The 16,959-nt window shown below is 45.7% G+C and overlaps 1 protein-coding gene across 2 annotated transcripts in view; it reads right to left on the bottom strand.

Annotated features, from left to right (window-relative positions):
* The window catches only part of LOC142578678 (uncharacterized), a 49,497-nt gene that overhangs the window by 23,461 nt on the left and 9,077 nt on the right, over positions 1 to 16,959 (bottom strand). The window contains exons 7-9 of one of the 2 annotated variants that reach the window (XM_075688149.1): positions 15,668 to 15,772; positions 10,436 to 10,516; positions 5,375 to 5,527 (exon numbers count right to left, since the gene is read on the bottom strand). In XM_075688149.1, the coding sequence (XP_075544264.1) occupies positions 5,375 to 5,527; positions 10,436 to 10,516; positions 15,668 to 15,772 (339 nt within the window). The remainder of the gene's footprint in view (positions 1 to 5,374; positions 5,528 to 10,435; positions 10,517 to 15,667; positions 15,773 to 16,959) is intronic. The other variant, XM_075688150.1, reaches the window with a different exon arrangement.

Here is a 16,959-nt window from a genome sequence, read left to right as displayed (position 1 = left end):
TCGCCAGCCTCCACCTGTCGAATGATGTCCGCCTTTGTTGAAAAATTCAAATTCTTGTGTTTTTTCGCAGCCGTGGTTTCGGAACACGTGCCAAAGGCGGAAAGAAAAACACACTGCACCACACAAGTCAAAAACTCAGAAGTCAGGACTCAGAAACCCAGTGGACGGACACCCGTGTGAGCCAAAGTGTGCCTTGTGTGAGGGGGCCCACGTCACCGGGGACCACAGCTGCCAACGACGCCTCAAGCAACCGAAAAAACCTAGTCAGAAAGAGCACTGACAAGCGCAGTGAAGGGCAGAAAAAAACCTCGCTGGTTCGCCTCAGAGGATGAGGAATTGGACTACACAAACGGCCATAGGAGCGACCGACGCGATCGACAGGGAAGGACGAGATCGCCATCTCCACATAGACTGAACGCTCGGTCCAGATAAGTGTCACCTCACCCGAGCAGACCTCGCTCTCTAGCACGAGAGCGCGTCCAGGGAGGAGAAGCAAGGCAGATGCAATAATCACCCAGAGAAGCACCGATGGCGGCCTCCGTTCTGACAAATCCACAGGTAAGCTGGGCAGCAGTCGCGTCTTCCACAAGCACACCTATCACACAAAACGAGGAATAAAAGAAAATAGTTGCCGAAAACGGACAATGAACTCAAAACACTTAAACGACAAATGGCAAGCATGATGACGAACGGAGGAACCCATAAAACAAACGCACCCGCACAACTGTCCAACACACAGACGAACCCAACACAGACCAAACCACTATCATAAACGCAGCCTATAGCACAGATGCCTACACCCATCACTCATCTGGAAAGGAAACTAGACAATATGTGCGCACAAATGCAATTATTTTTTGCAGAGCTTCACAATCTTAAGTGGTACGTCGACGACTCGCTCAAAGGAGTAAAAAAAACGCGAAAACGTCATAGCAGCCTCAGCCCGGAGAACCGAGATCCAAAGGTCACCGTAACCACAGACACAGAACATTTCGTGAGCCCATACTCTAGCTAACTACACACCTAGAGACTAAGAGAATCTCGTAATTTGGCAGTGGAACTGCCGATCACTACATAACAAACATGCTGCACTTACACAATATATCAAGGTGGCGCTCGTCCCACCTGACATTATTTGTCTTCAAGAAGTGAGGAAAATGCGGATACCTATTGGGGCTACCGTTTCTATAGCGATTCGAACTACCATGAAGTGGCAGCATTGGCCCGCAAGGACCTGACAATCACCTGGCGTAGAAATCCACCACCAAATACTCACCATTTGGCCAGTTAAGAAGGGTCGTCCCAAGTGCCTGATAACCAACATATATAGCCGCCCTAGGGATAAGACGGCCGATTTTTCATTAATATTAAGTCACGTATCTACCCTGCTCTCAACGAAAGACCGACTAATCTTTCTCGGAGACTTTAACGCTTGGCACTCTGCATGGGGTTATCAACACGACACCGCCAAGAGCTTCAACCTACTACAAGAAACTCAGTCCCACGAACTTGTACTGATTACGCAGACAGGCACTCCTACAAGGATAGGAAACAGCGTTGCCCGGGACACCACGCCGGACCTTACGTTTGTCAACAATGAGACGGGGGTCACCTGGTGTAACCTAGACGAAACGCTAGGTAGTGATCACTATCTATTGTGCGTCAATGTTAACACAGCTAAAGTTCGACAGCCCTTAGGGGTGGCCAGGCTCACCGATTGGAAAAGGTATAGAGAACAACAACAGGCTGCTTCCTCATTTCCAGCCACGGCCGCAGGTTGGACAACTTTCCTCAAGGAGGCCCATGCTGCCACCACCAGAGAGATCAAGACCACAACGGAAGTACCAGCAGTAGACAGCCATCTCGCCCACCTCTGGGAGGCCTACAGAAGCCTCACCAAACGCTGGAAGCGGCAGCGGCGTAATCGCAAACTTAGGCGCCGAATAGCCCTGCTGGCAAACGAAGCTAACACCTATGCAAAGGAGCTGAATAATCAAAATTGGCGCAGCTTCTGCGACTCTCTCAGAGGCACCCTCAGCACCAAGAAGACCTGGGCCATTCTACGGTGCATGTTAGACCCAACTAGCATGCGCACTAAGACGTCTAACGTCATGCGACGGCTCTTAGGAGAATACAAGGGCTCAGAACAAGAACTACTCGAGCACCTAAAACGCACCTACACCGGCGCTGCCCAGACATCTTCACGCGTTATGAGAGAATACCAAGGACAGGATAACTCGAGCTTGGATGCCCCCATCACCTTCTCAGAGCTCTACGTAGCGGCACAAACCTTCAAGAAGAACACGGCTCCTGGACCCGACCAAAAGCTGACCTCGAGATGGTTCAAAATAACTGTGTACGTTTTATTCTTGCTAACTACAACCGCACAGCGAGTATAACTAACATGAAATCTAATCTTTGCCTTCCATCGCTGGCATCTCGCAGAAAAGTGTCTCGTATTGCCCTCTTCCACAAGCTGTACCATCACCATACTCTACGAGATCACCTCATCCCCCATCCAATTTATGTATCCCGTCGCATTGATCATCAGTACAAAGTTGGTATTTTGTCATGCAACACTAAAAGTTTTTCACAATCATTCCTGCCGCAAACCTCGCGTGATTGGAACTATCTACCCGCCGAAGTTGTAGGCCTTATTAATTATGAACAGTTCCGTGAAGCCTTAGCTAATATTGTATATACAGGTGCCATTTAAACACTCATGTAACCAACTGTCTTTGTCTTCTTTTTGTATTTACCACTCCCCCTCTGTAATGCCCTTGGCCCTGAGGGGTATAATAAATGAAATGAAAAAATGAAAAATCACCAACGCAACGCTGTGCAACCTTAGTGACGTAGCCCTACAGCACTTAGTCGACTTCTTCAATGAACAGGTCTGGCGACCGGACGGAAGACTACCGCGAGAATGGAAGGAGGCAGACATCGTGCTTATACCAAAAGCGGGCAAGCCGCGCGAGCTCAACCATCTCAGGCCCATATCGCTCACGTCTTGCATGGGCAAGCTCTTTGAACGAGTAATTCTAACCCGACTCGAAGCCCACATCGAACGAAACTCACTCTTCCCTGAATCCATGTTCGGTTTCCGCAGGGGAATCTGTGCACAGGACGTCTTTCTTCTATTAAGAGATCAGGTGCTCGATCCTCCTCCGGGCAGTATGGACAGAATCCTGCTAGCACTCGACGTCCATAAGGCATTTGATAACATCTCACACACTACAATACTAGACGGACTACGAGATGTCGGGTGTGGAGAAAGAGTATTTCATTACGTTCAAGACTTCCTGAGCAGCCGCTCCGCGAAAATAGGACTGGGTTCAGCACGTTCTGCCCTGTATCGCCTACCAGATAAGGGCACTCCTCAAGGATCCATATTGTCACCACTTCTTTTTAACATCGGCTTACGTAGAATGGCCCTGGACTTACAGAAGAACCGGGACCTTGGCTGCGCCATATATGCAGACGACATTACACTCTGGGCCTGCAAAGGGTCCTACGTAAACCGACAGGACATGCTTCAACAGGCCATCAACACCATTGAAAGCTATATGAGGCGAGCAGGCATGAGGTGCGCTCCAGTGAAATCGGAGTATATTCATATTAGACCTAGACATACCCTAGCGACCAGGGCTCCGGATCTGCAGCTCACCTTGGAGGGAGAGCCCATCAAGAGGGCATCCCACCTGCGTGTACTGGGAATGTGCATTCAAGAAACGGGCAACGTTAGCATAGCGCTCTCCAATCTCCGACGCACTGTTCGGAGCGTAACTGGGCTTATTAGCAGAGTTGCACGCAGCCGAGAAGGCATGACCGAAGCAGACACCATGCAACTAGTAAACGCCTTCGTCATTAGTCATCTAATGTACGCTCTGCCTTTCCAAACCACGTGGCATAACGACATCGAACATGCGGATAAGCTCATAAGAATCGCCTGTAAAGCAGCACTCGGCTTGCCTGAAAGCACAAGCACGATCCGACTGAACGAATTAGGAATGATGAACACTTTCAAGGAATATGCAGCGGCCACTCTAATGGCGCAGCGTGAACGACTAAACACGACACCTCAGGGACGCTCAGTTTTACAAAGACTTCATTATCCACTGACACAATATTGCGGCGACGAAACAATACTACTGCCATCTGAAATCCGAGAGCGGATCCACATAGCGCCAATCCCCCGTCACATTCACCCAGTCCATCATGCGGCACGGAGACACGCGCGGGCAGCCACCTTACTAAGGCGGCGAAGCGATCCAGATACTTACTTTACATACTTTACAGACGCAAGTTCGTATCACAAGAATACAGGCACCCTCAATACATTTGCAGCAGTCGTGACTAGCCAAGGACGAACAACCGTAGCAGCATCTATACACACGAAATCGGTTGCAACGGCCAAAGCTGTGGCCATAGCCCTGGCCATACGCGCCGCGGAAGCTAAGGGTTAATCGGCCTACCTGCTGACAGACTCGCAGGACGCCTGCCGCCCTTTCCTTCGGTGGGGGGGGGGGGGGAGGCTTTACCAGGCTCCATCTTCCGCATCCTAGGAACAGAACTCACCATGGATCATTGCGTGACCTGGTGCCCGGCGCACACAGGGATAGCGGGGAACGAACAGGCGGACCGCTTGGCTCGAGGCATGACAGGCCGAGCCGCGGGCCACACCGCCCGAGAGAACACCTCGACACCCGGTGTGCCAAAAGAAATCCTCGAATTACAACGGCTAAGTAGGCAAATCAAAGCCCTTCCTCACCCAGATCTAGACAGGAGGCAAGCACGGGACCGGCGCCGCCTGCAAACAAACACTTTCCCACATTTATACAGGCTACACAAGATGTACCCAGACAAATACAGCAACAAATGCCCGTGGTGCGAAGGAGCACCGACATTGGAACACATAACATTCCAGTGCACGTTACGTCCGGCGGCTGCCACCTCGCCGCTGCTAGACAACACTCTACATAACTGGTCGCTGGAGGCGCGGCTCGTGGAAGTGGAATTGGGAAGCCAACTGGCGACCCTAGAACAGGCCCGGCGAGCCGTGTACGCAGTTTGGTCGTGCTTCCATGCTTCGGAACTTCGCATGCACCCTCCTTTTACATCAACTGAGTTTTAAGTGTTCATTGTAACAGTATGGTGCTTTTGAACATGTTCTTCATATCTGGAGCCAGTTTCAATAGGCAGGATTGGAAAATCGTAAATGCTGTGAAATGTGTTCATTATAACCGATAGATTGATAAATATGGGATCGCTATAAATGGGTTCGACTGTAATATTTCTTTGAAGATACAGATGGCAATGTGGTAGCATTAAATGTGCAGCAAACATGCAAGACTTTGAATGAACACCAACATACCTCCTGGCTACCCTGCCTTGAGCGTGTGTACTTCAGCTGCTCGTGTGTCAGGCTGAAACTCCTGAGGCAGTTCTGGATTCCACGCACGTAAGATGGCAAATGGCAGTCGCCATCCTCTAGCTTCTTGTCAAGGTAAATGACCACGTCAGCCACCTGGCAGCAAAGAGAGTAGTGTGGTGAATTGTAGCTGAGATGGTTGCCAGCTTTAACCGTTGCAGTTAAACTGTGGAGAGGCCAGCTAGAGCACCTCTCGTGAAGCAAGCTTTATTATGAGAGTGAGATGATTCCATGCAAATAGAAGTTTATTAAAACAAGACGTCCTCGTTAATGAACTGCTTTGGGGAATTGTTGTGGAGTAAAACATCATTAATATAGTCATGATTAAACTGGGCGCCCCTTCAGGAGATCACACCAATGAGTGACTAAAACACTCAATGCCAATGTTGGCAGGGCATGGAAATAAGCAGAGGACACGAAAGCTCAAGATCACGACAATGCCCGAGCTGAAGGCTTGAGCTAAAGCATTAGCTTTTAACAGAAAATGTCAAGAGCATGTGCACTAATTGAAAGGAACCATATGCCACTAATTCACTGCCGCCGCAATGCTGTGGAGTCAGTGGAGCATTTTCAGAGGCTGAGCAGATAGCCGGGCCTGTTCGTATTAAAAACCGTGGAAAGAAAGTAAGTTTGCTACATTCGAATTCTAGCATGTTGTACTCTTGTCTAGGGTGAACAAAAAATTTGTGTCACGCTTAAATTCCTGCAAGCCACAATTGTATCACCGAGACTACTGTACACAATGAACAGATGAAGACATCTCTGCATTTAAGCTAAGGCAGATTATTCTTTAGCAGTGTATGAAGCAGTCTGTTTCTACACCTTCATAGCATAATTAAGTTACGTGCAACATAATCATATGCATTTCCTAAGCTAAAAGAAATGCTTAGATAGTGTTGCAGGTCATTTCATACTTGAGTGGACTGCAGCGAGCCCGTCTTCCTCCCCATAAATTAGCACTAGTTTTTAGTCATTGCAATCAGGCTCCTTTGAACCTGATTGCTCTTTCAGTCATAAAGCATGAAACATTGCTGGCCAATTTAATCACTTTTGCCACTTTTTAAGTGACAAGAGTGAGGTCTTCTTAGAATACAGTTAAACTCACGAAAGAGAACCAAGTGATTTTTTTTTGCGTTCTGGCATGTACACCCCATGATGATCTTGCATATTTATTGTTCTCAACACTACACGAATATACGAGACGTCTGTAAAGATAAGAAATGCTTCTTATAACTTTCACAGCTCAGTTCACAGCCACCTGTATCGCAGGTATGGGATATTGCACAATAGCTTTGGAAGTGTTCCACATGCTTTATAAGTAAAACCTCGTTAATTCGGATTTCACAAAACCGAAAAGAAATGTCATAATTAACCGAATGTCGAATTATCGAGGGTATGAAGCAAGCAAGAAACAAATGCCTACTACATCAACAGAATTTATTTACTGAATTAATGAGAAGTCCTGTTTCTATTTTGCACAAAGGCAGTGCAGAAGCAGCAATTCTCATTCACGATTGATTAGCACTCGCAGCAGGAAAGACCTCGTAACTTCCTTTGCATTGTGGCCCCAGTGAGCTGGTCGGCAACGGCATGACAATGTAGCCGGCCCGTCTGATGCCAGCGTGCGGGCCGTGGTAGAATCGCTCTTCATCCTCGACAGCTTCCGCCATGTTTGACATTGCCCGTGCATTGCACTGAGTCAAAATGAAACCATGCCCGCTATCGACGCTATCATGGATTCTGAAGGCACGTGGCGAATGCACGCACTGAGTCAAAATGAAACTACTGTTTTCTGCAACTGCCCCGGATGATACTGTGGTCTCTGTCAATATGATCAGGGATGGTGACTATTTGCCGCAGCCGCTACAGACAAAACTGTAGTCACTATCAATGCGATAATGGTTGGCAAATATGCAATTTGGAGGCACGTGGCAAAAGCAGTGTCATGCGCAGCGGTAAACGCAGGAATAAAGGCTAAAGGCTATAACGGCACAAATAGACATAAAACACTTGCTCGTGTCATTCCATGGGGGAAGGAAAGCTCAGGAGAGGCCCCGGCCAGGACAGACGTGTTGGAGAAAGTGTGTTAAAAGTCATGTGCTGTTTTTCACAAAGGAGCACTAGGACTGGTACCCCAAAAGTCAATGTTGCCATAGCAACCGCATTCCCGAAGCTGGTGTCTGAAAAGCAAGATAAGATTTTCCGGCCCGTGTCTTTCTCACAGCACATTCTGTTTGCGAGACAAGCTAACTTTAGAGTGTGGGGCGTAAGCTTGAAAGTTGTGTTTAGGGTTTATCAATGTGTGTGTCAGACAGCAACAGAGACACTCAAGTAATCATGGTACGTGTCTTCGTCGTCTTCTTCAACGTGCCACAGAAAAGCACAGAAGTGTGTCTGCTTCACTAAAACCGTTACAGAAGTTTCGTAGGCTTTGTTCTGGCACACTTCAGCAGCACACACTTCCAGCGGCTCATAGCAACCTAAGTTCAAAGCTTGCGCCTATCTGCCCTGGCGAGCAGATTGGAGGCGCAAAGGGAGATGGCACACCAACATGACTGCATTTCTGGCTTCAAAAACATGACATCAGGGCCTCTCCAATTTTGTTTCTTTCCTCTATGGTGTCATTTCTATATGGTTTCCACTGATGACTATGGCAATGTGGACTGCACCACTTCGTTTCAGTTGGGTGCTAGCTTTGCTTTTGCTCTTTTACGTTGAGTATTTGTGGCAATTCGAGGGTTGTCCAAGTTAACCTGTGAGCAGCCAAGCACATCCGCATTAACGAGAGTTTGATGCTATTAAATCATTCATATGCTTGCTAGGACCAAAGTATCAATCTGAATTAGTATCCAATTTTTCAGATCAATGGAGGTCGAATTAACAAGGTTTTACTGTAGTGATGTTAACCTGTAACCAACCCACACACTAACCATACTAAGCTGCACATGCTACTACAGTCGAATCTCGTTAATACGAAAGTATTTAATTCAAACTACCGCTTTATTCGAACTGGCACTGTGGTCCCATCAGTTATGTGTATTCCAATGGGCGAAAATGCCCAGTGATTCAAACGCTGAAGCATTTGCGACGGTTAATTCGAATATATTGCCCTTCAACAATGCTCTCAGCAGCGCACTAAATCACGCGGTGGCGCCTCCGACCAGCATTGCTCTGACCCCGTCATAGAGAAAAGGCTTACGAGAAACCCTTCGAAGCCGTGCGCAAAAAAAAAATAATACCGTGGCGGAAATTTCACCCTCTCTCATATGGCAAGGTCACTGTTTCTGCTTTGTGCCATAATGCCCCAGCCACACTAGTGGCTGGGGCATTATGGGAGGATCGGTCCTGGGTGGATTTTTTGTGGCTCGCCGCGGCGGCAAGCGAGCTGCAAGCAGAGGAGACCAATAAGAGTAGCCCCTACAGTGACATACGCACGCACGGGAAACTGGTGTCATGTGGACCCGCCTGACCGCTCTATTCGTACTCGCATGTGGTTCAGCCGGACCACTTGTTTCGCACTATCGTCTGCTTGCGTCAGCTCTCGCTCTCACTTGTTTTGGTTGGCTTGGTTGGCCTCATTCGCGCTTGTTTTTTTACAATGGTGCGCCTAAACCAAGACTTCCCAATGGAAAGCAAGTCTGATTCTGTACAAGACAGACTCTGAATAAAAGGACGCGAAGGAGACACCCAGTACGTTCTTCTCATTGTCTTTTGAACGCGGAGATGCTGCAACAAAAGGTAGGGCACCAACATGATTATGATCAGCAGCAACGACTTGGTCATCTTGATACGACATGACTCGCATTAACGAAGGACGAAGAAGATAAACACAGTGCCGATCTGTCAGCAGACGAAGGAAAAAAACACGCGAGCACACAGAGGCAAGCAGCAACAGAGGCCCAGTCCAGCCTCGGCAACTCCGCTGCTTCAGTGGCAGTAGGTGGCAGATATAATTAGTGCCATCCAGCAAGCTGGCAGGAAAGCAAATCCACTTCCTCCCGCCTTTCCTCACAACTGCACTCCCTTTGCCCTCTCTCTCGACTCCCTCATAACTCCCTCATCTTTGAAGGTTTCCATGCGCTCGCACCTCCACACCAGCTGTGCCAGCCCTGCCGGCCTGGCACCAGCTTGCTCCTTGAAGTTTCATTTTCTGCCGTTATTGGGAAGCGAGCGTTGGCCAGCGTGGGCAGTTTCGTAGTCCTGTTCGCTGTGTGCTTGTGCGCTGTGATATTTCACGGCTCGCACAGTTCGTGCATCGTGCTATGGTGCACGAATACTTTAAAAAAGAGTGCTTTTTTTAATTTAAGCTTCTTTTACTTTCAACAACTTTTCGGGCCCTTTCAAGTTTGAAGTATCGAGGTTCGACTGTACTTGCTGTAAAACCATTTTTAGGCCTTCCTCGCTTAAAAATACAGATGCAGCTAATAGATTTCTAAAGAAAAAAACAATTTTATCTGTACACTGACTAGCATTATGAAATGTTTTTACTGTGGTACCGACAACACCCTCAAGAAGTTTTCCAAGTCTGCCTGCCTATGTGTTGCACACTTTTTTTGGGTGTGCATGCACCTTGCGCAAAAACAGCAGAAGAGAATAAGAAGCTTGGCAGTGTTTTCGCTGTAAGTGTATTATATATGCCCTTATTTTATCTGAATACAATAGCATGGGAGGAACTCAATATGCAAGGCCAGGGTAAGGGAGATGGGCAAGGCAGACTACCTGTTCCCCTGCCCCACCCGGGCTGTCAAGACAGATAGCCTACAACCATTTGTATTTATGTCCTTATATCAAAAATGAGAATCACAGTCTGCCTGAGATGTGTTGATATAACAGGGTAAATGTGAATCTCATCAATAACAGCTACTTCTACTAGTAGTAGCTGTGTTTATCATCACACAAGCACAGATGAGGCCAGAAGCAGAAATTCCTTGTCATTCAACAGATTGAGCCAAAATGGCTAATGTATAATACTAAAACAGAGCGGAGGGTGTAATGCAGACTTGCCATGGTGTCAAACACATTGTTGAGGCCAACTTGGTACTGGTGGTGAAGGCAGTCGGACAGATGCCTGCAACCATGCACAATCTATAGCCACAAAGAAAAGCAAAATTTACATTAAAAAATGAGCAATTCAATTCAGAAGTTTATATGAAGACTGCAAATCCTCAGCAACTGAGACAAAGCAAGGCAAAATGGTTACCAGACGTAGGTAATAGTTTAGCTACGATGTGTATGGGATAGGGGAACAAAGTGAAGGTGTAAGTTAAACCTCGATATAACGAAGTCGATAAGATCGGCCATTTGCTTCGTTACATCGAAATTTTGTTGTATTAACATTCGCCTTTTATGCAAAATAAGTAAAGTCGCGAATCGTATCTTTCTTACACGCAAAAGGGCCGCAGAATTTCCGTGCGCAATGCGTCACCAAATTAACCTAGCCATATAAAAATCATGTGACCACAGCATCAACGATAGTATACAGCGTCAGGTCTCGAAGCTTAAGGACAGTGGTTATCCTGTAACATTTATAACATCCATCGCCGAAAAAGTTTTGGGAGGATTAAATAACAAAAAGAAAGTAGCTGCAAAGGGCGGCGAGGATAAGAAGGTAACTGTCATACCTTATATGCATAAAATTTCACATGGCCTCAAAAAGACTGGCGAAAGGCACGGCACCAAAGTGGTTTTTTCAGCTCCTTTAAAGATGAAAGGCTTATGTAAAAGAGTAAATAACGAAACAAAATCTGACAAAAACAAACGTAAAATAAAGCATGCAAAAGAAAACAGGTTTTTGGATCGTCGACAACTTTGTGTACAAAATACCTTTCACGAGCGGAAAATCATACATAGGCCAGACAGGCAGATGTATTAATATTAGGTTAAGAGAACACAAGTATGTGACAAAAATGCCACAGTCACCAGGACTTTTGGCAATGCATTGTGCAAAATGCAGTTGCAAGCCTATCTTCAAAGAAACCAAGGCGTTGGCTTGATGCAGATCTAAAAAAGCATGTGAAATTTTTGGATGCATATTTCATGCTCAAAAATTACTCGGGAGACAACATTAGCACACCTTCTGTGGTACTGGGAGAAGCAGCCTTTAAATTCATAGACGGATGTTAGATTAAGCCATACTTGTCATTGGTAAATCAGATGTGCATAGGCTGGCTTCTTTTTCACCTTTCATCTCGTTTGCTTTTTATTTACAGTCACCCTTCATGTACATATTTGACAGGCGCTGGCGAATAATAAACAGCTGAATCCATGAATACTTTGTTAAGCGCAAAAAGACAGACACAAGAAAGACGACAGGACAAGGCGCTACTCTCAACTGACATCATTTTATTGCGTCACTCCTTTATAGACCGCTCAAACCAGAGGAACATGCGCAGTGAGCACCAAGCGGTGGAGCCACCAACATCCGATCCCAAGAGCGCACTCATGTGACCGAATCCAAAAAACCTGATTGTGAAAAGAACCACGTGAAGTTTGTAGATTGCAGCGTCGGTGTGGTTTATAAAATTCCCTTGTCATGTGGCAAAGTGTATGTAGGGCAGTCAGGCCGCTGTGTTAACGAGCGCCTGAGAGAACATGAGCGATCCATACCAACAGGCACAGGTTCGCATTTGGCTCAGCATTGTAAAACATGCAAATGCAAACCCATGTTTCGTGATACCACAATTTTGAAGAAGAGTCGTGACACCACCGCCCGAGAGTTATCAGAAGCATTTTTCATTCAGTCATTGGGGTCACTGTGCATTAGTGTGCCTTCCTTAACCTTGTACAGCGCTGAATTTGGTTTTTTGGATTCGGTCACATGAGTGCGCTCTTGGGATCGGATGTTGGTGGCTCCACCGCTTGGTGCTCACTGCGCATGTTCCTCTGGTTTGAGCGGTCTATAAAGGAGTGACGCAATAAAATGATGTCAGTTGAGAGTAGCGCCTTGTCCTGTTGTCTTTCTTGTGTCTGTCTTTTTGCGCTTAACAAAGTATTCATGGATTCGCACCAACTAGCCCGCCAACGCATTGTGCTAAACAGCTGAATGTTTGCACACATGTGTTTCTGCCTCTTTTCTGTCCTTCGTATAAACAGTATAGCACAGCAAGCAGAACGGGGCATGAGGACGCTGTGTGTGTATATTTAAAACTTGTTAGGCTGTTAGCAGTAATAATTGTTTTGTTTTTTTCGGAGCAGCAATTTTTGCATTTGGCAGTACTGGTAAGAGCGGCTGTGGTGCCACTTTTTCTTTTTTTGCTCTTCCTGCAGAACGTACCTAGCGGCATCGTAGGACGAAGAAGTGCCATTTTTAAAGTAAAAATCGCAGTTTGCGTGCTTCCTAGTTTGCTATATTTATAAGCGTTCACCAGATCGTTAAATCACTTCAAACAAAGCATTCTTCAAGGAAAATGATTTTAAAAGTATATGACCACACAAGAAAAGTTTTCACTAAAGAACGCAAAACGCAACCCCGCTTTCGCCGCTACTACGACTGTACGACAGGCTGCAACCGGCGGTGTGGCGTGGGCGGCACAGGGCTAAGTTGTGGCGCCATGGAGAGTAGCAGCGTTCAGGAGAACTAAAACAAACTGAACAAGCGATAAGAAATACGGGGCTACGGAGGAGGTGCCAGTGAACAGACAACCTCTAATAAATCCGGTCATGGTCTAAGCCTAGTTCATTAATGCCTAAAGTCTAAACAGTGCTAAAAACTTTAATATTGTAAAACTGCATAGAGGTGGGACCTCTAAGTGTACAAATGGACACCAAGTGCAAAATGCACAAGTGCAGGCAATACTAAAATATTTAAGACAACCTTTGACCTAAAGAATGGCATTATGATGCATTCACCATTTTACTGTGGACTCAGGCAGTTTTCATAGGCAAAGAAACAAAAGCAAGTGCATTGGCAGCTCAGTCTACTCCTGTAGCTTACTTGAACCATGGGAAAGTGTTGGAACTGCAAAGTTGGCGTAATCTATCTTAACCAAAGAAGTTCTGCAGATATCCGCACTGTGGAGATGGTTTCACGAAAGGAAAATATGCCAGATGAAGAGCCTTCTTTCATAATGTACTTAAGAGCCTTGATGAATGTGAGAGGTATGCCTGGATCTTCAGTACAATGCACTTGGGAAGTAGCTGTTCAGATAACAGAAAATAAGCTTCAGCGGGCATAACTAAAAGAATTTCATGCAGTCTGCCTTCTAGTCTACTCACAAAACGAGGTAGTAGACTGCATGCTTTGTACAAGGATCATTCATTCTTGGGTAAACCTGATAATTCCTTATTTTTGAACCCCGAACAAATTTGATGAAAAACAGGCTACACCCAATTTCTCCCCAGAGCTTGCTTACCCTTTCGTAAAGGATAAGAAAAAATGCAAAACTACAACACCACCCGCACTGTGCGAGCAAGTGGTCGAGATGTATCACATTGTTAATATTATGCATGTATATTGTCACACTTAGCGTGACAGTACAGTAATGGTGGCAGTCAACGAGGATCCTTCGAAAGATGTTTTATTATAGGATGAACTCATGCCCAATAATGAAACTAGTGTCGCCGTGTTGCAGACCACCACTACTGATGATCGCCACAAGAATGCTCATAGCAGGTTTCGAGATGAGTATTTATACCCGTACCCACACAATCAAAAGCCGTCAACATGGGCATAGTAATACCCCGTGGCAACGAGCAAGTGGCAACCAGCAAGTGGCAAAAGATAAGGAGCACGCAAGTCCGGCAAAAACACAAGATGCTTATGGGGGCCCCCCCAACAAGCAATAAATGATAACACTGCATGGCAAGGGATGAATAAGAATGCTACGTGGCATTGCTCCTTCCCCTAAAAAGCATCGACCCGATGCTTGGGAATTTGATAAAACCTAACTGCAACAAAATGAAACAGTTAATGCCTAGCAAACCGAAAAAACAGCTTGTTAAGGTTCATAATATGGCTTCAAGTGAACCACGTGCACCACTTCAGGACGGGCGTGACAAGAGGCCATGTTTCCATTAAGCACCACTTTCTTTATAGTCCAGTTCACTCCGTTGGCGCACAATCCTGTAAAGTCCGAAATAGTGGCGAAGTAGCTTCTCGCTCAGGCCTCAATGGCGAATGGGCATTCAATCTATACTCAGTCACTGGGTTTGCAATGGACGTCTCGATGAGCATTGGTTTGTCAGTGGTAGGCCACTTTTCTACGGTGAGCTGTATGGTTGTAGTAGAGAATGGCTTGCATAAGGTCAGTCATGAAGGATGTTCCTTTGTCTGTCCTTAGAACTTCTGGAGATCCATGGCGCAGAAGAATCTGGTATACAAAGCACTTTGCAGCCTCTTTGGCAGTTCCTCGTGGAAGCACAGTCATTTCTGTATAGCGCACCGCGTAATCTGTTGTGACGATGACCTACCTATCTCTCACCTCAGTAATTTAGATCAATTGCCTTTAGGTATACAAGGTATGATCCCTTTTGCACTCGGCACCGGATGCGTTGGCGTCTACAGCCATCAGCATGCTGTGGGGAAATACTGCTGCATGCGTGGAGCGCTGTTGCTCTGCGTCCAGTGCCAAGTTACAAAAAATCTTGCATAAGTGATCATATCTCCGAATGCAACTGACTGAGAATACTGCTTCACAGCAATACTGCCACTGCAGTTGGCAGTCCGATTCTATATCATCGAGCAAAGCTTGCCAATATTGGCTAACGGAATTTTGATAGTAAAGTTGCATTCTGCAACACATTACCTATCTGTGCTGCCTCATTTCGTAACAATGAAATTATCGCACATGCGAAATAACGAAATCAGTGTTCCCCACCGATTTCGTTATTGCGAGGTTCAACTACAACAGCTTACTGGTGACATTTCTCCCGTGTGCAGCACAACTCATTAGGCTGCTAAACCAAGCAAGAGTGTTGATAACTCTGTCGTGGAGACTTGGAGTGCTTGCAGTGCATGAGCCAAACCTCACACCTTAAATCCCACAGTATGTTCCTGTCAAATACTTCTCTGTACATAAAAATCCAGTCACTTCCAAGGACATTACAGTATTACAGGGACATCAAACACAACATTAGCTGCACACTGCATACACTCTGCAACAAGCCAAGCAGGACTATAGAAGCAGTAGTAATGCATCCAGTACACATGGTTGCAAGTGAATGGAACGAAAATAACTGGATAGTTATCTACAGAGAAAAATAATTCCAGTGTCGGAAAAAAATAGGGGGCGACATTACCTTTTCAATGTCACTGGATTCCAAGATTTCCTTCAACCCATGGTCAAACAATGCCTTCTTCAATGACTGAACATCAAATATGTACACTTTTGATGAGGTTGCAACCTGTGAAAGAACAAAATAAAAAGGAGTGCCACACCTACTTTAAAAATTCATAACAAACAGTCTACCTATCCCACATCACTGTGTTAGGAAAGTTTTCAAATGTCTGCATCAACCTGCCTGCATATAAAAACTAGTCGACTAAAAATAAAGTGTGCCATCAGGAAAAAAATCAGGCATCTCCAATGATAGAATACTGTTAGCATGACCGACCGACTTAATGAATCGAGCTGAGAAAATTTGCATTAATGACCCTGGCACATTGATCAGAGCAAGTGCAAAGCATGCCATCAGAGTGTGGTATATGTATGAATATTATGAGCATCCCATTTGAAACAGAAGGCTGCAGATGCCACCAAACACATTAAATTTACCTTTGTTCTGTGCTTATTACAGGCCCTTAAGACCCATGGTCAATGTTAATAAACCATCAAGCCTGACCAAAATTTATTGCCCTGAAATCTATAATGCTTCCTGCCTTTGTGTCCCCACCAATATTCCACCATCTTTTACTACTGTCCACCACAGATCCATTTATCTTTTCTCAATTATCCATACAGCACAAGGCCTCGGGTAGGTTAATTGCATCCCCATTTGCCTCTGGATGGATACTGTAACATGCTAAAAAAACATGCCCAATGGTTCAGAGCCGTTTGTGTAGCAAGGCTTAGCACCCGCACAGATGACTTCAGTGACACAGGAATGGCTGGCTAAAAATTTTGATGAATATGTCATGATGTTCAATAAGACTTCGACAAGGGCTAGTTGGAACAACATGGTTCTGTTTATTGTACTACACTATTACACAAAGGTCAGTTGTGTCGGTTCCTTTTATTTTGTCCTTTGTGTAACAGCATAGGACAGTAAACAACCATATCATGTTTAATCTCCAAACACTTATGGTGAGCTTGTAAACCCACAGGACCTTTATGTGAATGACATCCTTAAAAGGGTGTCTAAAAAGCAGCTTTATGAGATGAGCCCTTGGAGACAACAAATGTGAAGTATGGTCCATGTTAAATGGAATGCTTAACTAGTATTCCATCAAGCATTATAGCTGAGGTATGTGCTGAAAGCCTGTAGATGACACGATTACTCATGGATGTCATCATGTTAGTCACTTTTTTGCAACACGGTCAAAGAAATAACGTAGTCATTATGCATATATTATAAATTAAGTGTTCCCTTTA

Source organism: Dermacentor variabilis, chromosome 4 (assembly GCF_050947875.1).
Source record: "Dermacentor variabilis isolate Ectoservices chromosome 4, ASM5094787v1, whole genome shotgun sequence".
In the NCBI taxonomy this organism is placed as follows: domain Eukaryota; kingdom Metazoa; phylum Arthropoda; class Arachnida; order Ixodida; family Ixodidae; genus Dermacentor; species Dermacentor variabilis.
This window is presented reverse-complemented; position numbering and strand designations above follow the sequence as displayed.